Here is a 25,307-nt window from a genome sequence, read left to right as displayed (position 1 = left end):
ACCGGGTGGAGGTGCTGCTCAGCAAGGTGTACCGGGTCACCTAGGGGGCCGTCGCCTAGGGAACCACCCGCCCGGGGCCCCCCGTCACCGGGCCCTCGTTGGTCATTAGGAGGTTAACGTGTTGATTTAACATTAAAACGTTTTTTAACTAAACATGTTTGGTTCTGTTGTTAAAATACTTTTAAAGTAGAAAGTTATTGCAGCAGGTAAGTGTCCCGCAGCGCTGACCTGACATCACATCACTTCATTGAGTTAATCCTCAAGGACTCTGGATCGAAAACATGTACGCTTAAAAGTATTTATTTAAACTGAAATTCACAACACCTTAATAATTGAACGGAACATCATATAATTTGTATCCAATTCTATTTTGGAATGTAAAAACATTTATTCATTATCTCAAAACAATTTCAACAGTATTTTAAAGCATATTTACAGAAAATACCCAACGAGTCATTCGAGTGACTGCAACACAACGTGAACGTTCGCTAGTAAGACACCTCATCATGTTACAAAATCACCTCTGTTTTAAAAATCTTGTAACACATTTATATTTATATATTTTTTAACATAAAAGATAAGAGTATTTACTCTGGACCTTTTACATTTTTATGTACAATATCTTCAGAGTTTCTGCCCTCCAAGGGCAGAAGTGGCCGGAGAAATCGGATTTGTGTCCGAGCAGAAACCGTGCTCAGGTGTGGCAGTGTATTTTTCGCTCGTGTTGACGTCGCATTAAAAGTCACACTTGATAGGAAAACATAGATTCACCAAGCAACCGTGGACCGGCCAGAACAGCTCAGGTCAGACGGACACACTGGAACCAAACCAACATTTGAGCATCTTTAAACAAACAATGTCATCAACACTTAATTTCTCTGACCCTTAGGTTCAGTCTCGAGTATAGAAGACAATTATTAACACAATCCTGGATGAGCTAGAAAGGAGAGCAAAGCTAGGAGAGAGGAGGAAGAGAAGAGAGGAAGGAGGGAGGAGAATCTAAGATGAGGAGAGCTCACATAAAGTCACTCACACACATGGGGAGAATCTTTACATGTAGTCACTGTGACCTTTGTGTAAGTTTGTTACAAATGTTGGGTTGTTGTATATTGGACATTAAAAGTCGACTATATTGGACTGATCGACTCGATCAGTTGTTTTTCCATTTTTATTGAAATCAGAAATGTGTTTTTTACGTTATATTGTGCCGTCATTCAAGAGTCCTAAATATAAACAAATAGTAATGATAAGATTATTATGATTCACACATTAATCCCCAAAACTAGTTCTACATAACTGCACCCATAAACAATTGTACAACAATAAACCTTTACGACCTTTGAATATAATGTAATGTTATCCTTTACAAAGAGGTTATTTTTTTAATGTCAGGGTTATGTTCTCTTGGATCTCACTTGGTAGAGATTCTAAGTCATGAAACAACATTAGTTGTTTTGGTGGTTTGTTCGTTTTATAATCAAACAAAGTTCCTAGTCTATTTGATTGACAGGTGAGATGATCAAACATGCAGATGATAAGCCTTCGCTAATATTCCCTACAGAGGATTGGAAAGAGAGGCTTACTAAAGGTGCAGCCAGTAGCGGAGTAGATATGAACCCTGGCTCCCACATCATAGAAGGAGACCCAACCCTTATCATAATCAACAAACACCCCCACCTTCTGGAGCTCAGCTTTCAGAGGGAGACGGACAGCAGGGTCATCACTAAATACCAACCCATCCTTGTTGCAGGTAAGAATCCAGTAACCATGGCTAGGTTTGAATGTGATCTGATCTGATATTGACCCGGAGATCGTGGTCACTCCTAAATTCCATTTAGTATTGCCTTTAACCTCAACCTCAAAGTAGGATCTCCCTGAGGTGAAGCCCTGCCTTGCCAGAACAGATAAATCATTTCTATCCTCTCTAATTTCTGAAGATTGTTTATAATTATAGTAAGAATGATTCCATTGGCCTCCACCTTTTACCTTTTTGCCTACCACAGGCATGACGAAACGGGGAGCAGATAATGGAAGAGGTTCAATAGCCACATCAACTTTATACTGCTGGACCTTCTTCAGTTCATCACCAGAATGCAGCTTCTTCATCTCCATGTCCAGTGTCTCCTCCAGCTGATCCAGGGACTTCCCTAAGGCTCCTTCGTAAGATGGAGGACGGGCCTTCACCGTCGTCCAGTTCCTGGTGGGTGGAGGATCCTTCAAGGATCTGAAGGCCTTGAGGAAGTGGAGGTGGTCTTCAGTGTGTAAGAGCTGCTTCACCGTTGACATTCTCTTGGTCAGATCTACTACTTCCTGCTCCAGCCCTTTGATGAGGTCTTCAGCTTGTTTCTCTGTGGATTTCAGCCTCTCTTTAACCATTTGGTTGAAATCATTCAGGCACTTTTCAACACAGCCCATCAAAGCAGTGAGAGCCTGCCTAGCATCAGCTATCTCTTTGTGTGCACCTTTCTTGCTCAATTCTACTGTGTCTTTGATCTCCTTAATCTTTAGTTTTCTCTCCTGGATCCTCAGTGGGACTTCAGCCTCTATCTTCCCCAGCTGGGCCGTCTTCTCTTCATATTCCTCCTTCAGAGGGACAACAGGATGGGACTTGTGATCCGTCACTGTGCACAACAGACACACACACACCTGTTCAGTCTTGCAGAAGAGCTCCAGGATTCTGTCGTGTTTTTCGCACATCCTGTCTTCCAGACGGTCAATAGGCTCGACCAGCGGATGTTTCTTCAGGACTGTGACTCTCTGATGTGGCTCCAGGTGGGTTTGGCAGTAAGAGATAAGACACACTAGGCAGGACTTCACAGCCTTCAGCTGGGTCCCAGTACAGACGTCACAGGGAACTTCTCCTGGTTCAACACAAGGCTCCTCTTTTACTCGTACGGAAATTCCAAACCGATCAACCACCTCTGATAAGAGGATATTGACCCGTAGATCAGGTCGAGTGTGGAAAAGCTCGTTGCAGAGGGGACATTTATACTCAAGTTTTTCGTCCCAGAAATTATGAATACAGGTATTGCAGAAGTTGTGTCCACATGGTGTGGTAACTGGACTGTTGAACACTTCCAGACAGATGGTACATGAAAGGTTCTCTTCAGACCAGGAAGTGTTAGCAGAGGCCATCCTAGACACAGACGACAAGGTTTATGTAATGAGCAATACCATTATTTTTCTAATTCCATGATCATAACAGAAAGAGAGCTTTAATCTTCCTCCAAAGTTGTGCTTTTTTACTCACCTAGTTGTGGTTTCTGTCTGTCAGACTATTTGCTCCAAAATGCGTGTTATTTTTCTACTGAACGAGAGAACTACTACCACGTCGGGTCGCTTTGGTTCTATGAACCTTAGGTTTCGTTTCCTAAACATGACGTCCTCTCCTCTTCTCCCCTAACATCTGGCCCCGCCCCTAACCCCTGGCTCCGCCCCCACGGACACGCAGTTTATTGACGTTTCAACTTTCACGACTTTGGACCATTAGGAGGTCAATGCTTTGGGCGCATTCATGCTCTGTGTAGGTAACGTCAAATGCGTTGATGTTCGTCGCCTCTTCTTCCTGGAGTTAAAAGAGAGCCGGAGTAAAACGACTCCGCGAGACATGTGGGGATCCGATTTAGTGGTGATTTGCTACTCATCGACCCGGGTTTCCGGGGCTTTCTCAATACTTTATCCACCACCGATTCGATTTTCAACAAAGAGAGCAAAGAGCAAAGAGCTGTTAATTGGCGCTACGCTGCTATTGGAAATCACCCCGGCGGGCATGCGCACAGTGCACACACGAGCAGCAGAGCTATGAGAGCAGCAGACAGCAGTCAGTCTGAATAGAGAGTAATGGCTGTTAGGTCAGTAGCCCTCCTGGTTGAAGGCGTGTGTGCCAGGGACGTGCGGTCAGGGGAGGCAGAGCCTCACCTGTCATTGTGAAAAGAAAAAACATGATGATAAAAAACATTAAAAAAAGAAATTGTAAACTTATCTGTCTGTACTATAAATATAATTATTATATATATATGAGCATAAGGATTGCATATATATATATATATAGTGTGTATATAAAGTGTGCGTTTGATGCTGTTTGCAGTCTGCTCCACTCTCTCTCTCCCTTTCTCTCTCACTCGCTCTCTCTTTCTTTCTCGCTCTCTCTCTTTCTCTCGCTCAGTGAGCGAGCGAAAGAGGGGTATGGCTTCAGTGAAGTGACTCTCTCTCTCTCTCTCTCTCTCTCTCTCTCTCTCTCTCTCTCTCTCTCTCTCTCTCTCTCTCTCTCTCTCTCTCTCTCTCTCTCTCTCTCTCTCTCTCTCTCTCTCTCTCTCTCTCTCTCTCTCTCTCTCTCTCTCTCTCTCTCTCTCTCTGTGTATGTGTGTTACTAACGAAAGGACAGAGAAAGTTGAAAAAGGGATAGAGAGAGAGTGAGAGTCGTGGGGTGAGAGAAATGGGTCAATCAAAGCAAAAGAGGGATTCCGAACTAAAATCAGGTCATGTTATCCGACCTTACATTTGATCCCATCTCTCCGCCGTGTCTTCCAGAGGAGGTCCTCCAGACGGCCGGGGAGCTGGAGGGGGCCCACCTGCTGTGCGTCCTGGACCTCTGCAACCTGGGGGGCGACCGGGTGGAGGCGCTGCTCAGCAAGGTGTACCGGGTCACCTAGGGGACCGTTGCCTAGGGAACCACCCGCCCGGGGACCCCCGGCACCGGGCTCTCGTTGGTCATTAGGAGGTTAACGTGTTGATTTAACATTAAAACGTTTTTTAACTAAACATGTTTGGTTCTGTTGTTAAAATACTTTTAAAGTAGAAAGAGTTATTGCAGCAGGTAAGTGTCCCTCAGTGCTGACCTGACATCACATCACTTCATTGAGTTAATCGTCAAGGACTCTGGATCGTAAACATGTACGCTTGAAAGTATTTATTTAAACTGAAATTCACAACACGTGAATAATTGAACGGAACACTGTATAATTTGTATCTAATTATATTTTGGAATGTAAAAACATTTATTCATTATCTCAAAACAATTTCAACAGTATTTTAAAGCTTATTTTGATGGTGAATATAGAAAATAACCAACGAGCCATTCGAGTGACTGCAACACAACGTGAATGTTCGCTAGTAAGACACCTCATCATGTTACAAAATCACCTACGTTTTAAAATCTTGTAACATATTTATATTTATATATTTTTTAACATAAAAGATAAGAGTATTTACTCTGGACCTTTTACATTTTTATGTACAATATCTTCAGGGTTTCTGCGCTCCAAGGGCAGAAGTGGCCGGAGAAATCGGATTTGTGTCCGAGCAGAAACCGTGGTCAGGTGTGGCAGTGTATTGCTCGCTTGTGTTGACGTCGCATTAAAAGTCACACTTCATAGAAAACATAGATTCACCATGCAACCGTGGACCGGCCAGAACAGCTCAGGTCAGGCGGACACACTGGAACCAAACCAACATTTGAGCATCTTTAAACAAACATGTTGTCACTGTGACCTTTGTGTAAGTTTGTTACAAATGTTGGGTTGTTGTACTTTATATTGGACATTAAAAGTAATCGACTCATCAGCTGTTATCCCATTTTTATTGAAATCAGAAATGCGTTTTTTTATATTGTGCCGTCATTCATGAGTGCTAAATATAAACAAATAGTAATGATAAGATTATTATGATTCACACATTAACCCCGAAACTAGTTCTACATAACTGCACCCATAAACAATTGTACAACAATAAACCTTTACGACCTTTATGATGAATATAATGTAATGTTATTCTTTACAAAGAGGGTATTTTTTTAATGTCAGGGTTATGTTCTCTCGGATCTCACATGGTAGAGATTCTAAGTCATGAAACAACATTAGTTGTTTTGGTGGTTTGTTCGTTTTATAATCAAAGGTCCTAGTTTGTTTGATTGACAGGTGTGATGATCAAACATGCAGATGATATGCCTTCGCTAATATTCCCTAGACCGAGGATTGGATAGAGAGGCTTACTTAAGGTGCAGCCAGTAGCAGTGTAGATATGAACCCTGGCTTCCACTTCATAGAAGGAGACCAGACCCTCATCATAATCAACAAACACCCCCACCTTCTGGAGCTTAGCTTTCAGAGGGAGACGGACAGCAGGGTCATCACTAATACCAACCCATCCTTGTTGTAGGTAAGAATCCAGTAACCATGGCTAGGAATGAATGTGACGTGATCTGATATTGACCCGGGGATCGTGGTCACTCCTAAATTCCATTTAGTATTGCCTTTAACCTGGACCTCAAAGTAAGATCTCCCGTTGAAGGTGAAGCACTGCCTTGCAAGAACAGATAAATGCTGTCTAAATCCCGAACATTGGCGATTGAAATTATTCCAAATGCCTCCATCCTGTATCCTTTTTCAACTCCAGTCACTCATGACGAAACGGGGATGAAATGTACGAGATTCCGTAGCCACATCAACTTTATGCTTCTGGACCCTCTTCGGTTCATCACCAGAACGCAGCTTCTTCATCTCGACGTTCAGCGTCTCCTCCAGCTGTTGCAGGGACCTCCCTAAGGCCCCTTTGTAAGACGGAGGACGGACCGCAACCGTCGACCAGATTCTGTTGCGGGGAGGATCCTTCAGGGATCTGAAGGCCTTGAGGAAGTGGAGGTGGTCTTCAGTGTGTAAGAGCTGCTTCACCGTTGACATTCTCTTGGTCAGATCTACTACTTCCTGCTCCAGCTCTTTGATGAGGTCTTCAGCTTGTTTCTCTGTGGATTTCAGCCTCTCTTTAACCATTTGGTTGAAATCATCCAGGCATTTTTCAACACAGCCTATCAGAGCAGTGAGAGCCTGCCTAGCATCAGCTATCTCTTTGTCTGCGTCTTTCTTGCTCAGTTCCACTGTGTCTTTCATCTCCTTAATCTTTAGTTTTCTCTCCTGGATCCTCTGTGGGACTTCAGCCTCTATCTTCCCCAGCTGGGCCGTCTTCACTTCATATTCCTCCTTCAGAGGGACAACAGGATGTGACTTGTGGTCCGTCACTGTGCACAACAGACACACACACACCTGTTCCTTCTTGCAGAAGAGCTCCAGGATTCTGTCGTGTTTTTCGCACATCCTGTCTTCCAGATGGTCCATAGGCTCGACCAGCGGATGTTTCTTCAGGACTGTGACTCTCTGATGTGGCTCCAGGTGGGTTTGGCAGTAAGAGATAAGACACACTAGGCAGGACTTCACAGCCTTCTGCTGGGTCCCAGTACAGACGTCACAGGGAACTTCTCCTGGTTCAACACAAGGCTCCTCTTTTACTCGTACGGACATTCCAAACCGATCAACCACCTCTGATAAGAGGGTATTGACCCGTAGATCAGGTCTCGTGTGGAAAAGCTCGTTGCAGAGGGGACATTTGTACTCAAGTTTTTCGTCCCAGAAATGATTAATACAGGTTCTGCAGAAGTTGTGTCCACATGGTGTAGAAACTGGACTGTTGAACACATCCAGACAGATGGTACATGAAAGGTTCTCTTCAGACCAGGAAGTGTTAGCAGAGGCCATCCTAGACACAGACGACAAGGTTTATGTAATGAGCAATACCATCATTTTTCTAATACAGAAAGAGAGGTTTAATCTTCTTCCAAAGTTGTGCTTTTTTACTCACCTAGTTGTGGTTTCTGTCTGTCAGACTATTTGCTCCAAAATGCGTGTTATTTTTCTACTGAACGAGAGAACTACTTCCACGTCGGGTTGCTTTGGTTCTATGAACCTTAGGTTTCGTCTTCTTCTTCTTCTTCAGTTTCCGGCAGTTTGGACGCTGTCCAGCGTATTACTGCCCTCCACAGGTCCGATGATTAACTACTTTTTTACATATAGTCCTGTTCTATTTAGGAACTGCAGAACTGCCCTAGAGATCAGTTTATGGTTATTATCACAGTGCCCAAACAAGGAAAAAACTGAAAAAGCCTGACCTCCAAGTCCCAAGACCAACAGTCTACCAAATAGTGCATGTCTTTCTGCCCTATATTTTCTACACTCCAGAAAAACGTGTTTTCCTGTCTCAGAACTCCCACATACACATAAACCAGAAACATGTTTTCCTACAATAAATAAAAAATGATTTAGCCCACAGTGACCCAGCCTCAATCTACACAGTTTAACTGAGTCCCTACGGGACTGAAAAGTGCAGGTACACATTTTTTTTATTTGAGATTGTAAAGAGAAATAGTGTCTACCCCTGCTTTCTTTTTCCCACCCTCTCTGCCATTCCTTCGTTAAGCCTTCTTTAATTATTTCTCTCAGTTCCACTCCCCCCCAGGATATATGAACATCTACCTCTCTACTCAAACTTTGTTTTGCAATCTGATCCACCTGCTCATTCCCCCCAACCCCAGCGTGTCCCGGAACCCAGCAAAAGGATATGTTAGATCTAAACTGTTATAACTGGGCAAAGTATTTAAAAGATGTTAATCCGCTGGTCCACTAGGTGGCAGCAACCCTTTGTTGTTACGGTTCAGTTAACCTATGAGTGAAGCACAGAACAAGTTCAGTCAGCCATGTGCCCTTGTTTACCATGTTACGTATGCTGCACACTGTGTTCGTCAGGAACGAAATAAAGCTCCTTAATTGTGCAATAAGAAGCCTCCCATGAGTTACTACATAAACCCAATTCTAAAAAACACAGTTAGAATGTCAGTAACAATATCAAGTCGAGCCTTAGATTTCCCCCCTTTTAAGGCTTCCAGAGCAGCTGCAGAGTCAGAACAGATGATAACCTCCCTAGGTCTGGTTTCTTCAATCCACCTTAAAGCCCATAGGATGCCATTAAAACCTAGGTTTCGTTTCCGAAACATGACGTCCTCTCCTCTCCTCCCCATAACATCTGTCTCCGCCCCTAACCCCTGGCTCCGCCCCCGCGGACACGCAGTTTATTGACGTTTCAACTTTCACGACTTTGGACCATTAGGTCAATGCTTTGGGCACATTCATGCTCTGTGTAGGTAACGTCAAATGCGTTGATGTTCGTCGCCTCTTCTTCCTGGAGTTAAAAGAGAGCCGGAGTAAAACGACTCCGCGAGACATTAATCTTCTTCCAAAGTTGTGCTTCTTACAGAGAGTGTTTTTTCTAATCCTCACTAGTGCCGATGATAAAGCTTTTTTTTTTTGTAACGATTATGAGCCATTTCTTTCTCCTAAAATAGAAACCTGGATTAGAATCATAATTTTAAGACTGCATCAATTTAGTTTACATCAGTAAACAATCTGCTAGAGAGCAGTGTTCTGTTGTTCTCCTCATGCCTCTTCCTTTCTTGATCTCTACAGTCGGACCTTGATGCTGTGACAACGGACAAGTCTTCTTCCTATGTCCTTTTCCCCTGCCTCTGTTCAGTATGTTCAGTGTTGTTAAATAATTTCTCTTTTTTTTTTATTAGTTACTGTTCTTATTGTGTTCTTGAGTTGTTAGTGTGATGTTTGAATAAACTTGCCTGTTGCAATGTTGGTATAATGTTTGTATAATTACTGTTATACAACTGTTACTGTTTCAATGTGACCCAGACCATATTTCTCATTTAACAAACATGTGTAGCTTATAATGTGTTGCATGGCAGTTGCATGGCAGAGCAATTATATTCAATGGCTTACAACAAACCCATCTGTAAAGATCAGTGAATGCATAGAAATCAATGACAAGTGGTGTAGTTGGTTTTCCCTCTGTGCAAGGTCATTAGCCCAAGTCCTACAAAAAAATAACGACTGTAATAGCAGATGTTGAAGTTGTTAAATCGTTAACTAACCATTTGTATGGAACAATCGGTTAAGGTAAGTTAAGTGCTTGAGTCTCGACACTTTAGAGAATGTCTAGCGCGCAACTTGAATAAGCCATGTGCGATATTACCCGGGCTCCAGCGCAACTTTCCTTACCAGGTGAAGCCTCAGCCTAGGACCATTCATACAGGAGCAAGCAAGAACGTTACCTTTTTCTGTCCTTGGGAAACGAAAAGACGGACAATCCGTTTCCACTGTAAGTGCAGTTTATCATTGCACATTTACGAGGTATTTCTTTTTTAAACTATCTTTATTTTCGAAAAATAGACAATGACAGATTAAATGATATTGAGCGGGATATTGACTGTATTATTTAAGGTGGTCATACCGTACCTACCATGTATATAACACATTGAACATTGAACACAAGAAATGGAAGAAATTCCATTTATGCCCATGCACTTTCACCATACATACTAGCCTATCTAAAAAATAAAAGGGCCTGCAGGAAAATATAAATACAGTACGCAAAAATTGAGTTAACACGTTTCTGAATGCTCTTCAGCTTCAGATGCCGTCAAGAGGGGTCTCTGGTCGTAATCAGTCGCAAGTCCGTCCCTGACCAATCAGCATTCATTAGCAGAATGCTAGCGTGTATGGCCAACAACGGCCCAAATTGTAAGAAATCGAAAGGACATAAGTACTCACTCATTTGACTTTTGAACCATAATCTATATTGAACTTGCGGAATCTACAATAAAATTTGCGATATTTCAACGACAAGCAGGTGAAAGAGGCATAATTAGCCGTTTAGCCCCATAGACTCCCATTCAATCTGGACTCGCCCGCGATCACCCCCAGTGGATGTCTCATGGAACTACAACCAAAATCGGTACAATGGGGCGTATAGGGAGTGCCCAGGCTCTTCGTAGACGGGCTCTGCTACCACCCTGCAAAAAAAAAAATTGCGAGCGGGGGGGGGCGCCTTATCAGTGACGTCCCTCTGTTATTGATCATCGCGATATTCCATCGCTTTGGCGCCCCCTCTGGTGCGGCGCCCCTATGCGCCGCATATAGTGCATACCCACTTTTTGCGCCACTGGGTCCATGCAGGGGCGCAACTGCCTACTTTCTGGGGGGTATGCAGACACATAGCAGGCGCCCCCCCTCTTTGATCTGGGAACAAATTTGACCTAAAACACACTCTGATATTGAATCAAAAATTAATTTTCAGTGCAACAGGACAGATATCCTGTTTTTTTTTTAGAGGCAACCTTTCTAAGATGCTCTGCCAGAGTAACATCATACCGTGCTATAATGCCGCGTTTCCACTGCAGGGTGCGGAACGGATCGGTTCGCAAAGGTGCGGTACGGGTTGCGTTTCCACCGCCAAAAGTGGGCGTGATCCGGACTTAGCTGTACCCGTTTTGGCCTAGTTTTCAGTACTCCACCGTTGGGGTACTGAAAACGAGACGCGACGCCTGAAAGGGTCCCGGGACCCTTTCAGCTACACACCCCCTCCGTTGATTGGTCGACAGAATCATCACTTCCGGGCGACGTGGGGATAAAAACAAACAAACAGTAGCCTTGAGGTATTATTCTTTAATTAACATGTCGCGTAAAACGCTTGCTTAGGCGAACAAGGAGGTGGAGACGTTCCTCTGCATTCTTGGGGAGGAAGACGTTGTTTACTATGTCTACGTAGCTGCCGCGGTGATCGACATCCGGCCTACCTTAAAGGGTACTGTCGGCGATGGAAACGCAACCTCGGAACTGAGCTGGGCTATACCGGCCCCTCCCTACCGCACCTTTGCGAACCGATCCGTTCCGCACCCTGCTGTGGTAACGCGGCATAAGAGAATAAGGATACCCAGAAAATGTCCACTTCTAGGATTTCCTAACTGTGCATTTTGTCCACCTCAGTGGCAGGTTTCTTTCTGCAAGGAAGAGTATGCAGTCGATCACTCGAGTCACTCGAGCAGATCACTCTGCAATTCGCTAATAGTTTTACCTAGGCATAATTACCTAGGCGGGATGCCAATTCTTTCCACATCAGATAAGCATTTATGTGGTAACCACTTGTTTGATGGTGCTTCAGTATCTTTGAAAGACACTGCCAGTTTTTATTCCCCACCACAAGGCGCGTGCCAGCAACTCTAGCTTCACCAAACCGGTTTACTGGGTCTATTGACATAAAACAAAGACTTGCATAGAGATTGAAGTAAAACAAAATAACCACAAACAAGTTCCATTATTTTTCTTGTTATGATCCGTTATATTGTAGGCTCCATTCTGATCAGTACACAGTTGCAAGACAACAGTAACCTGTTGTTTTACTAGTAGATTTAGCTAACCTGAATATTTACAAGCCTCTGTCATGCCAAATTTGTACCGGCTGCCAAATTTGTATCGGGCGCGTCATCCATACGTAATCCATTCCAAACCTGCCTGGCAGCAGATGATCGCGTCATCCGTTGCCGGGCAGGTTTCAAAAAACATTTGCGCTGATGTTGCCAAAGACGAAATAACATAATACAGTTAACGGATCGCTAGATAACACTTGTTTTTACTTTATATTTGTATTGTATTCAATTGTTTAATCAAATTTAGCTAGTTAACTGAGTGTTTAAAGCGGGATTCAAAAAACATTCGCGCTCATGTTGCCAAAGAGGAAATAACATAATACAGAAAACGGATCGCTAGATAACACTTGTTTTTACTTTATATTTGTGTTGTATTTAATTGTTTAATCAAATTTAGCAAGTAAACTGAGTGTTTAAAGCAGGTCAAGGACGAAATTGCACGATACAGATAACGGATCGCTAGATAGAAGGTTCGCGAATGTCCGTGAACCTTTCACGTCATTCGACGCGATCGTCCGTTGCCAGGCAACGGACGACGCGATCATCTGTTGCCAGGCAGGTTTGGAATGGATTACGTATGGATGACGCGCCCGGTACAAATTTGGCAGCCGGTACAAATTTGGCATGACACCTCCTCTTGATACACTGACATAAAAACGACTTTCAAACACTTTGAAAAGCTTTCTTTCATCCCTGCGCACCCTTTCTCCTTCCCAATCTTTCTTTTTCTATGTTGTGACCCCGAGGGCTTTCTTCTCTGCCTCTCCATATTGAGGTAGGTGTCATCAGATGACAATACTGTTCAAATGAAGACACTCTGTCGCTCGCCTCCAGGGCGGGGTCGAGGGGGCGGCCACTGGAGCGCCGTGTGGAGAGGAGGGGGGGAGGGGCGCGAAGGAGCGGGGGGCGCCTTATCAGTGACGTTCCTCTGTTATTGATCATCATATCATGTACACAAACGCTGTTAAAAACAGAAAATTACGACTTAATTTTTTTTACTTCCATCGCTTTGGCGCCCCCTCTGGTGCGGCGCTGTCATGCCAAATTTGTACCGGCTGCCAAATTTGTACCGGGCGCGTCATCCACAGTAATCCATTCCAAACCTGCCTGGCAGCAGATGATCGCGTCGTCCGTTGCCGGGCAGGTTTCAAAAAACATTCGCGCTCATGTTGCCAAAGACGAAATAACATAATACAGTTAACGGATCGCTAGATAACACTTGTTTTTACTTTATATTTGTATTGTATTCAATTGTTTAATCAAATTTAGCTAGTAAACTGAGTGTTTAAAGGGGGTTTCAAAAAACATTTGCGCTCATGTTGCCAAAGACGAAATAACATAATACAGAAAACGGATCGCTAGATAACACTTGTTTTTACTTTATATTTGTATTGTATTTAATTGTTTCATCAAATTTAGCAAGTAAACTGAGTGTTTAAAGCAGGTCAAGGACGAAATAGCACAATACAGATAACGGATCGCTAGATAGAAGGTTCGCGAATGTCCGTGAACCTTTCACGTCATTCGACGCGATCGTCCGTTGCCAGGCAACGGACGACGCGATCATCTGTTGCCAGGCAGGTTTGGAATGGATTACGTATGGATGACGCGCCCCGGTACAAATTTGGCAGCCGGTACAAATTTGGCATGACAGCGCCCCTATGCGCCGCATATAGTGCATACCCACTTTTTGCGCCACTGGGTCCATGCTTTGGGCACATTCATGCTCTGTGTAGGTAACGTCAAATGCGTTGATGTTCGTCGCCTCTTCTTCCTGGAGTTAAAAGAGAGCCGGAGTAAAACGACTCCGCGAGACATGTGGGGATCCGATTTAGTGGTGCTACTCATTGCTACTCATCGACCCGGGTTTCCGGGGCTCTCTCGAATACTTTATCCACCACCGATTCGATTTTCAACAAAGAGAGCAAAGAGCAAAGAGCAAAGAGCTGTTAATTGGCGCTACGCTGCTATTGGAACTCACCCCGGCGGGCATGCGCACAGTGCACACACGAGCAGCAGACAGAGCGATGAGTGCAGCCTGAAATTAGAGAGATAATGGCTGTTAGGTCAGTAGCCCTCCTGGTTGAAGGCGTGTGTGCCAGGGACGTGCGGTCAGGTGAGGCAGAGCCTCACCTGTCATTGTGAAAAGAAAAAACATGATGATAAAAAGCTGCAGTCAGCGGGTTACGTTTTCATCCGCCACGACGGCCACAGGGCTCCGCTACGACCTCCCTATGACGGACCCTTCCGTGTCATCGAGGCAGGAGCCAAGAGCTTCATGGTTGACGTAGGGGGTAAGCCTGAGCGCGTGTCGGTTGATCGCCTCAAACCGGCTCACTTGGACCTTGAACTGCCCCCGGACTTGGCTCTGCCACCGCGCAGGGGCCGACCCCCCCCTCCAACCCCTACAAGCCCCCACAGCTTGCGGCCCTCCGGTCGGCGCTGCCCCCCGCCCCGCCCGACAAGACGATGTGATGGGCGATGTCGCGCCTCCTCCCGCACCTCCGGACTTTGCCTACAGTCGTAGGGGCCGGGCCATACGCCCTCCTCGCCGCGGGGATTTTGAATATTGAGGTGAACACTGGGGGGGCTGGTTTAGTGACTACATTATGGGTTTGTGTTCCCCTCTTACTGGGAGTGATCGAGTGGGAGGGAACTGGCTATGAGTCACGGGGTCTAGGGGGACATTTTATGCGGTTGCACGTGAGTTCTTGCCATGCACTGTGAGTGATTGTTCTGCTCTGTATTTTTTTTGGATTAAAACGGTTATTATTACGCTGCCTACGTCCTCCTTTTCCTCCGGCACTACAGTGGTATAATTTTTTTAACAATGTCAATATTTAGAAAATACTGACGAAAATAATGATGTGGTGTAATCCCTGGCAGAACCAAGTTGCACTGACTCCAGAATCACAGCGAAGCTGCGTCGTGATCGGTCTCTTCAAAATCACAAAAGTGCTTGAAAGTCATTCGCTCAACGTTTTCCTAACTCTTTTAAGTGACAACAGCACCTTTCAACGCAACTGCCCCTACATACCAGGAAAAAGTTATTTTAACCTGTATATCCAGTTCCACACCAAACAGACTAACTTCATCTTAGTCTTCATCTTCATGGCTACTAAAGATTTGTCAGAGATAATCTTCAAGAACCAAATCTAATAGCATCAGAGTAGTTTTGTATTTTCTCAGTGGGTGGCAATAGCCACCCGAAGGATGCATAAAAAACTATATATAAATATTAAGAATGTATAAATATGGCTGGTTTGGAGTGGATGGGGAATTGGCAGTGGCAACACACACAAGAACTGTATGAAAGAAAATAGATGCATTGTATCAGACATTTAACAGATATTCAAAGGGCCGATCATTGTGGTTCTCTCAGCGTTGAGCGATGGGAAAGTGTGGCCGGTCGTGTCCTCGCCGTTCTTGAAGTAAGAAACAAACTTCTGTAAGGCCCAATCCTGTTGCTTTGCTCTGCCAAAATCTCCACCTTAACCCTACCCCTTAACCGTCCCCCTTATCCCTACCCCTCAACCCTACCCCTACAATATGGGACGACAACCCTTCAAATTTTTTTGATCTTTTGTTACAGTATCTGTCTCTGGAATTTTACTGTTTAGTTTGAATATCTTAGGAATGCAACCTTACCCACATGGAAAGACACGGTATGATTAGATAATAATATTATTCATGCTCACAATCTGTTAGAAACAGCGTTATCGCACTTTATTTTGGATCAAACATTATACAAGATCAACATAATATATAAAACCAGAATAACATGGAACTTGAGGTAGTAAGCAATCCATGTAAAACATAAATATCACACAAACAAGAACCAGTGATATAATGGAACTACAGAAAGGCATCAACCATAACATTTTATCAATAACTCTTGCGGTTTTAAACCATCAGTGGATGGTTTATCTTTCTATCTTCCTGCACTGTAAAAAATGAAAAGTTGAGAAAACACAAAAATTGCAAGGCAACTTAATGCAATCAATTTTTGACTTTTGAGCCCAACAAAAGATCTTGAGTTTTAAAAAAGTTCCATCAACTAATATTATTTTGTTTGTATAATTACATTTTCTTCTTTAGACAAACTTGAAAGTTAGAGTTATACCAACTAAGATTTGTATATTTTACAAAACTCAAAAAAGTTAGTCAGGGTTGTTAACTTAATATTTCAAATTAAGGTTAATAACATAAAAAAAAGAAGCATTTCAAAGAATGCAAAACAAGTTTTAAGTTCACTTTATTAAAAGTAATAATTGAAACTTCCATTTTACATTTCTGAATGCCAGACAGCAATAGAACAAGCAACACGTAGCTAGTTCAGCAGCAGAGAATCGCTGTCTAAATGCAGCAAACCAAAGTGCAGAACAAGTTTGACATTATGGTCACACTTGTTCTGCACAAGACGGGAGCCCAGGTTAAACGGTGACGCAACTCTCGTGCCTCATACACCGCACGATCCCGAGAGCTGCCTTTATTTAACACACAACCACAACACACAGCGCACCGCACACCCAACCAACGGACATGAAAGTATCGGTAACGGTGGCGGCAACACTACGCACAATAAACAACACACAAACAATAAAGACCCCAAACCCGTTAACCCAACTTAACCTAACAGAAACAAATTGACAAAAGGCAATAAACCCCTTTTTCCCAACCGGCATCACGAATACGCAGACTCCCCGGGGGGTAGTGTCGAAATGCGCATGTGCACCGTAGTTGGCCCAGCCTCAGACAGAGTCTGACTTAAACCCGTGTGTCTTGCTAACAAAGAGACTACAGTGAGCCCAACTCTTGACCCAAAACTCAACATTGTTGGTTGGATTAAATTGCATTGCACAGTTGACATGAATACTTAATGTTTTATATTCATTTTACTCAGAAATCATAATGAGACCAACAATTTTAAGTTTTCGTTTTTACAGTGTGTACAATATATAATAACTGATACATAGAGAGATAAATATAGATATTTCTACCAAAAGAAATGAAAAATACACTGGTGTATAAATAAAAAAGACATGACATTGATCCACCGTTCTCAAAGGTAATAAGCATTTTTAAAACTAACTATTACATTATTTGGCTGGGGATTAAAGCTTATATTCAACTAGAACATGGAAAATATGGATATCATTGTCCCATTCTGTTGAACAAAATGGGACATGGGCCCGGCAGCTCCCCGGCCGTGGACCGGGGCCGGGCAGCCAGGCTCCCCCCAGTCGGCTGCCGGAGGCAGCCCGAGGCCGGGCTGTGGTTGTACTTGTTATAAAGAAAATGCCTATGCAACATTGAAATGGCACAATGATAATGCGATGGTCATCATCATTTATTTAATGATTGATAACATAGAAAACACTTACATTTGTGGTTTTCGATCCTGTCGCATCTTTTCGTCCGCGTAGGGCTGAGATTTTGCTTGGAGCAAAGGAATGAGACTCAGCCTTAATGGCTTGTAAACACACAGCGTCTCCACCGATCACCTCTACCCCTTCACCTCCCCTTTAACTGGCAGTAGCAGGCCATTGGCTTGTTCTATGCTACACCTTAAGATCCTCCACCTCCACCTTGATCCCCGTCCTCCTCTAGACCTTCAGGTCGTCGTCCCGCGTCTTTTTGTTGCTGTGTTTGTTTGTCTGGCTGTTCTCTCGCTTGTTCTCAGTGCCCGATGGCGCATCCACCGTGTTGTTGTTGTTGTTGGGCGTCTCGCTGGGCTCCGCGTTCTTCGGGCGTGGGCGGCGGAAGCATAGGCCCTTTCGGAACTTGGTGAAGCCCAGGTGGCAGATCTCCACCAGGTTGAGCAGCAGCGACACGCAGGCCACCACCAGCATGAACAGGATGAAGATGGTCTTCTCGGTGGGCCGCGAGATGTAGCAGTTGACCGTGTTGGGGCAGGGCCAGCGGTCGCAGGTGTACATGGCCTTCAGCTGGAAGCCGTACAGCATGTACTGCGCCACGAGGAAGCCCACCTCGAACAGCGTCTTGAAGATGACGTTGAAGACGTACGTCCGCAGCAGCTCCCCCTGTAGACGCACCCGGCCCTGGCCGTCCTTCACCGGCGCCTTCTTGGCCTTGCCGCCTCCTCCTCCTCCTCCTCCTCCTCCTCCTCCTCCTCCTTCGGCCGCCAGCAGCTCCTGCTTCTCGCTGTGCAGCGCGTGCTCCTCCTCGCGGTCCTTCTCCTTCTGCGTCTGCTTCTCCTCCATGCGCACCAGGTGCAGGATGTGGCCCAGGTAGATGAGCGTGGGCGTGGACACGAAGATGATCTGCAGCACCCAGAAGCGGATGTGGGAGATGGGGAAGGTGCGGTCGTAGCAGACGTTCTGACAGCCAGGCTGCTTGGTGTCGCAGGTGAAGCCCGACGACTCATCGCCCCAAACCTTCTCGGCGGCCGTGCTCAAAACCAGGATGCGGAAGATGAAGAGCACGGTGAGCCACACCTTGCCCACCACGGTGGAGTGTGTCTGAGCGGCCTCCAGCAGCTTCCCTAGCAGGTTCCAGTCGGCCATGGCGACGGTCCCCTTGGCGACAGGCCTCCTTCAGTTCCCTGGATCAGCCCTGATGGGGACCAGAGGTCAGGGGTCATGTTCATTATTATGTTTGTTGTATAATATAAGGATAACTTGATAGTAACGTGACACAATACGTATCCATTTTAACTCTGATTTACGAGCACCAGAACACTGTTACCAGTTACCCTGAACAGGTGCCTAAGAGCGCCCCCTAAAGCATGGGAATAGCAATGCATTCTGTGGACTATCCATTGCACACATGCACACATACAAACACCCGAACGTCTTCTACACGCCACGGCGGAAAATAGTGATTTTAATATGGCTGGTTACGCGTTTGAGCCTGTGAGGGACATGCCTGTAGTGTCCGACTGCCACCCGGTGGAGAGGGATCAATTTCAGGCTCCAGCTCCACCTTCGGATCGTGTGGGTGTGACTGATGTGCGTGTGGGTGCTGCCGGAGCACGGACACTGCCATTGAATCGGTCTGCTGCCGAGAGGTCCCGGTCAACCTTGACCATCTAATGTTGGGATTAGGTTGCATAACCATGCATATTAGGGCATTTCGGATGCTGTGCGGCGAGAAAGAGGTTTTGGAAGTGGCCATGCTCTCTCTAAGGGACATCCGAGCGGAGACACTGGAGCGCCCCATAAATATCAACCAAGTAACAAGGCGAAAACGATTATTCCCCCTCCGTTTTCCTTTGATGCATTTCAGGAATATCTCCGTAAAGACGGACTCATTGCGGAAACGCAACGAGTTGTACAAACGCTGTAGTACATATTGAAGGCGCTGGTTCTCCACAAAAATAAGTGGAGTGCATCAAGCCTGCGCGCTGTGTAAAAACATTCAAGTCGAGGAGGAGATAGTAGTTGTTTAACGTTTTAGATTGATTAGAAATACTTTTTAATGTACAGTTAGTAATTAAATTGACCAAGGGGCTGTATTTAAAGTTACAAAAATAATACAGAAAAAACCTGTAACTTTCTACGGAACTCAAAATGTGCGGCCACACTGAACGCGATACGCGCGTTAGATTACGCCCGTAACACGCCTAACCTGACACTTGATCATTGTGTGTCACAAAAATGGTTCAACGTGCCTAACGCGCCTACGCATCTAGATGAGCCCGCCCAGCGGATGTGTCTTGCTTTGCCCTGAAGGGGCTTATTTTCGATAATGACCGGCGACGTTCTATACATTATCCCGGAGAGCGGAATATTGCGTGCGGAAGAAAGTTCGGAGCGAAAGCGATAAAGCTGATAAGAAAAGTAAGTGTACTAGTCAGTTGGCAGCAAGATAGTCAACATGATGCTAGCACACGGCCTGTCCATACCACCGTTCGATACCGAGAACGAACCCAGCTCTATCGGACCGCAGTGGACTAAGTGGCTTCAGAGATTCTAGAACTACATGCATATAGCCGGCGAAAGGGTGCATGACATTTACTACACAATGGCAGGAGAGGAAGACAAGTATGGAGACGTGAAAACGAAACTCAACAACTACTTCTCGCCGAAAAAGAATGTCCAGTACGAGGTCTACGTTTTCAGGAAAGCCACACAGCTGCCTGGTGAGAATCTAGATGTTTATAATACCAGACTTCGCATGCTAGCGAAACACTGCGAGTTTGGTGATGTGGTAAATGAAATAAGGTCACAAATCATTCAAAGCTGCACGTCCTCCAGGGTGCGCAAATACGGTTTGAGGGAGACAAATAAGACTCTGGGACACCCTGGGTCTCGCCCATCGTAACGCTACCAAAGCCCAAAGAGCCAGACAAGGTGCGCATATGTGTCGACATGCGCCAGGCAAACACAGTCATCGAAAGAGAGCGTCACCTGACTCCTACTATAGACAACGTCATTCACGAACTGAATGGAGCTACAGTATTCTCAAAGCTGGACCTGACGTCGGGATACCACCAGCTGGAACTACATCCAAACAGCAGGTACATTACCACATTCACAACGCACCTGGGACTGAGGAGGTACAAGCGCCTCAACTTCGGCATCTCCTCAGCTGCAGAGGTGTTTCAGAATGCTATCCATCAGACACTTCATGGCATCGCCGGAGTGAAGATTCTCAGCGATGACGTCATCGTTTACGGGGCGACCCAGGCTGACAAGAGCCTGACTTCTGTGTTCCAGCGACTAAAAGAGCGCGGCCTCACACTGAACCGAAAGAAGTGCGAGTTCAACAAGACTCGACTAGAGTTCTTCGGGTTCATATTCTCAGATGGCGGAATCTCAGCTGATCCGAAAAAGGTCGACAGCATACGCCAAGCCGACAAACCCAAGGATGATGCAGATGTAAGAAGCCTCTTGGGCATGGCGAACTACTGCTCACGCTTCATTCCTGCATTTGCTACAGTCACGGAGCCGCTGAGAAAGCTCACGAGGAAGAGCACTCCCTGGCAGTGGGGTGCGGAACAGGATGCAGCGCTGTGCACGATGAGAAAGAGTCTCACCAGTGAGACCACGATGGCATACTTCGACCCGAACATGGAAACAGAGCTCATCGTCGACGCTAGTCCGGTAGGACTAGGCGCAAGACTACTGCAAAAGAACAAAGAAAAGAAACGCATCATCGCATATGCAAGCCGAGCGCTCAGTGATGTAGAGAGGCGCTACTCTCAAACAGAGCGTGAAGCGCTCGCAATCGTATGGAGCTGCGAACATTTTCATCTCTACATCTACGGCAAAGAGTTCACTATGGTGACGGATCACATGCCACTCGAGCTCATTTGGAACAACCCGAGGTCCAAGCCACCTGCCCGCATCGAACGATGGGGACTTCGACTGCAGCCGTACAACCTCAAGGTAGAATACAGAAAAGGGTCTGACAACCCGGCAGACTACATGTCCCGTCACCCAATCCCAGTAAAAGCACCTACCAAAAACACGTGCAACAAAAGTAGCTGAAGAATACGTGAACTAAATCATGCAGAACAACACACCAAAAGCAATGACTCAGGATGAAATCAAGTGTGAGACACTCAAAGATGAAACACTACAAAAGGTCAGTACTCTCATACGCAACATTACGTGGCACACAGTCACAAAAGACACTGTACTGAGACAATATGAACATGTGAAAAGAGAGCTCACAGTGTCTCATGAAAATGACATATCAAAAATGACAAATCATACTAAAGGGTTCCAGAATCGTCCTTCCCTCCTCACTTGAGCACAGGGCCCTCCAGCTCGCACACGAGGCACATCAGGGAACCACAAAGACAAAGGCCCTCCTGAGAGAGAGAAGGTGTGGTTTCCAAACGTCGCTCGACAAAGCTGAGGCGATGAACGATGAAGACCGACAACGGCCCCCCCCCTTTCAACGGTGAGCAGTTCAGCGAGTTCACACCCCTGTGGCCTCAGGCAAACGCAACTGCAGAGAGGTTCATGAGAACACTTGGAAAGTGCCTCCGTGTTCCAGAATATCCCCTGGAAGCAGCATCTCTACACATTCCTACGTGAGTACCGTGCAGCACCACACAGCACCACAACAACATCATCCGCTGAGAGTCGGAGAACCTGACGCAGTCTTTACGATTCATAATATTAGTCAGTTCGGCTGCGGCGCAATGAATGAATAAAGATCGTGACAAAACATTTACTTTGACAGATGTGCCCGAAGTTACTACTTTACAACCTCGTTGAGGACCAACATTCAGAAAGACATGTAGGCCTACTTTTAATTCAGCCTTGGGTGAAATCGAAGTGTTAAACCTTTCCTGCAGTCGGCTCCCAGACCGTAGTCGAGGAGCACAGGAGAGACGTTCCCTCCAGGGCCTCCAGAACGCAAAATCCGATTCCATGCGATCCGACCCGATACATGCACGCTTAATTCGACTAACAATCGAATAATCTAGGTGTCTTAATTCGGCTATGAGTAACTCGATTCGATTATAGTGTGACTAAGGTGTATACATGCATCTTAATAATCCAATCATAGTTGGACTAACCCAATAATTTGATTTTCTTGAGGGTCATGTAAACGCACTGACTGTTAATGTTCACCATAAGCTTGCACGTACTGCTTACGTCATTACGGTAGTACAAGCGATCATCACCAGCTGAAAATATACAAAGCTGGTATGAAATTAGATTCAGATTCAGAAAACTTTATTATCTGTCGTAACAGAAAATCTTCTTTGACCTGCTTCGACATACAAACAAGACAATGTACTGATAGGCAGTCATACAACATTGATTTCTGAGAGCACACATAGTGTGTATAGATCTTAAAACAAGTATAAATATTAAAAACTGTAAAAATAACAAAGACAAAAGCTGCAGCGATGTGTAAAGTGACGGTGCGTCAGGGTTAATTTGTCCATTGTTCATTGTTTATTTAAGTTTTTAAGTTTATGGCAATGGGTATGAATGAGTTTTTGTGTATGTTTTTCTTAGATAGGGGTACTATCTAATTATTAAACGGTTAGACTGTGATTCTGAAAAAAGTATAAATGATATCGAAATTTTGTTTACATTTAGAAGTGTGTGGATTTGTTTTAATTAATAAAAAGGTTAACGGTTACAAATTGACCAAGTTACGAAGTTGGAAGTGGTTGAAGTGTCAGAGAATCGGCGTCCTCCGATTGACTTCCATTGTAAAAAAAAAGACATTTTACAAGTAGAATATCTAAAGTTGAAAATATTCTAAACATTTGAAATGAAGCGTGCAATTTGAATGGAGTCGCTAGTTGAAAAGTTGTGGAAGGAGATATGTCCCAATTTTTGTAGGGAATAAGAAAGAAAGAAAAAAAAGAAAAGAAAGAAAGAATGAACTCTAAAATAACAATAGTTGAGCGCTGCATGCAGCACTCACCGAATAATTATCGCAGACGGTATACTCACGGCAGAGATGTCGCAGGCGTTTCTCAGAGACGGTCAACAGCAGCCTCCACTTTGATACTTTCCTACAGTCGGTGGCTCATCGTTCTCTCACTCTCTCTCCATTATTTACTTAGTTGGAGATTTATATTGCAGCAGATTAACCCCATGAGTGCTTTACCAGAAATAATTTAATTAGCTGAAGATAAGAACTCCAGCCTGATGAGTCAAAGTGTGTCCTGTCTCGTTGATTACTTCCTTAAAACTTTCCAGATTTCCCCCATTTATCGGTGGGCGTGGTCAGGGTCAACTGAGACGGGTTAACTGTGAGGGGAAAAATCATCCGCATTCAAAGCCAGTTTCAATCCGCCCAGGTTGGTTTCTGAGTAATGGCCTGACAGCTAGAAGGAAGAAGGCACAAATAAATGGGTTGAAAAAAGTTGAGGTTAGAATAACCTGTTATTCTTTGTGTGTGGCATGGGATTCAGTTCATGTAGCTACTCTTGTGAGCTATACGTTAAATAGACTCCATTGATCAAATAAGTCGTCTGGTCACCTTTTCTACCTCTACGCTGGCAATCAATGTGTACGGGTTAAATCAGCCGTCACCACACACCCTGAACTCTGCAATAAACCGTTTGAATAAATAAACTGTTTCAATCTCATCATCATCACATATCCTGATTCTGGAGGGGTTGAGTTCAAGCCAGCTAGGTGGCGCGTGGCAATGGACCTGGCTACACAATAAAAATAAATACGCACACCCAACAATGCAAGATACTGACCAACAAAATATTATTTTGACCAACTGTCCTGGATTTGTACATACATTCACATCGTTGAAAGTATCGATTGTGTGCAAACGAAGCATATCGGTCCAATCCCAAAGATGTGAACGTATAAGGCTAGTAGACACACATACCGATACTTGAACTATGCAACTCGTTGGCGTTTGTAGCCAACATCGCAGTAGGTTAACAGTTCGAACCATTTCCTATGAAGTCAGATGGGACTCTTTCCTGGGAGAAGCATCTCAGTAACGAGGGTGTCTTGTATGCAGCTGATTACAGTAATCCTATAACTGATATTTTGCCTGTTTGCCCTAAGGATAATGTGAGCATTTGTTACCAAAAATGACTTTAAAATGTCGGCCAATATGTTACTGGTCATGACAGCATGTTCAGTCTTTATGGTTGTAACAATGAAAACGTCTTCTGGGTCACATTAAGTGACTATAATGGTAATGGAATGTTGTTAACGAAACATCACCTTAATGTTGCTGGTGTATTTGTATTGTTGTATTGTTTTCCTACTTTTCATACATGGTCAGGGTTAACTGAGAGGGGAAAACCCTGACAGGTGAAAACATCCGCATTCAAAGCCAGTTCCACCACTCAGAAGTTGATTTCTGAGATATGGCCTAACAACTTTAGAATCTTATTCTCAACTTTATTGTCAGTCGTAACAGAAAATCGACAGACAATATTTTTGACATTTTTTACATTTTAAAGTAAAAAATGACTTTAAAATGTCGGCCAATATGTTACTGGTCATGACAGCATGTTCAGTCTTTATGGTTGTAACAATGAAAACGTCTTCTGGGTCACATTAAGTGACTATAATGGTAATGGAATGTTGTTAACGAAACATCACCTTAATGTTGCTGGTGTATTTGTATTGTTGTATTGTTTTCCTACTTTTCATACCTGGTCAGGGTTAACTGAGAGGGGAAAACCCTGACAGGTGAAAACATCCGCATTCAAAGCCAGTTCCACCACTCAGAAGTTGATTTCTGAGATATGGCCTGACAGGTAGAAGTAAGAACACATTAAGTGACTATAATG

The 25,307-nt window shown here is 44.5% G+C and overlaps 3 protein-coding genes across 3 annotated transcripts; all 3 read right to left on the bottom strand.

The window, feature by feature from the left end:
• Positions 1–1,154: 1,154 nt before the first annotated feature.
• LOC132462108 (E3 ubiquitin/ISG15 ligase TRIM25-like) lies at positions 1,155–3,407 on the bottom strand. The gene is made up of 2 exons (XM_060057713.1): positions 3,251–3,407; positions 1,155–3,136 (listed from the first exon to the last, which is right to left on the bottom strand). The coding sequence occupies exon 2, from the start codon at positions 3,133–3,135 to the stop codon at positions 1,546–1,548; it is 1,590 nt and encodes a 529-aa protein (XP_059913696.1). The 5' UTR covers position 3,136; positions 3,251–3,407; the 3' UTR covers positions 1,155–1,545.
• A 1,356-nt stretch (positions 3,408–4,763) lies between these two features.
• On the bottom strand, positions 4,764–7,775 carry LOC132462113 (E3 ubiquitin/ISG15 ligase TRIM25-like). Its single transcript, XM_060057720.1, has 2 exons — positions 7,630–7,775; positions 4,764–7,527 (listed from the first exon to the last, which is right to left on the bottom strand). Exon 2 carries the CDS (start codon positions 7,524–7,526, stop codon positions 6,384–6,386), a length of 1,143 nt encoding a protein of 380 aa, XP_059913703.1. The 5' UTR covers position 7,527; positions 7,630–7,775; the 3' UTR covers positions 4,764–6,383.
• A 9,925-nt stretch (positions 7,776–17,700) lies between these two features.
• On the bottom strand, positions 17,701–23,715 carry LOC132461437 (gap junction alpha-3 protein-like). The gene is given in 4 exon segments (XM_060056522.1): positions 17,701–18,191; positions 18,194–18,233; positions 18,235–18,670; positions 23,488–23,715. Coding segments are annotated over 3 exon segments (918 nt in total). The 5' UTR covers positions 18,622–18,670; positions 23,488–23,715.
• Between the last annotated feature and the right edge of the window lie 1,592 nt (positions 23,716–25,307).

The sequence above is a fragment of the Gadus macrocephalus genome, chromosome 7, assembly GCF_031168955.1.
Source record: "Gadus macrocephalus chromosome 7, ASM3116895v1".
Lineage (NCBI taxonomy): Eukaryota > Metazoa > Chordata > Actinopteri > Gadiformes > Gadidae > Gadus > Gadus macrocephalus.
The sequence above is the reverse complement of the archived record's forward strand: the minus strand, read 5'-3'. Positions and strand labels throughout refer to the sequence as shown.

Excerpts from the sequence above, each read along its gene's own strand:
- LOC132462108 (XM_060057713.1), bottom strand. The coding sequence starts at position 3,135 with ATGGCCTCTGCTAACACTTCCTGGTCTGAAGAGAACCTTTCATGTACC.
- LOC132462113 (XM_060057720.1), bottom strand. The coding sequence starts at position 7,526 with ATGGCCTCTGCTAACACTTCCTGGTCTGAAGAGAACCTTTCATGTACC.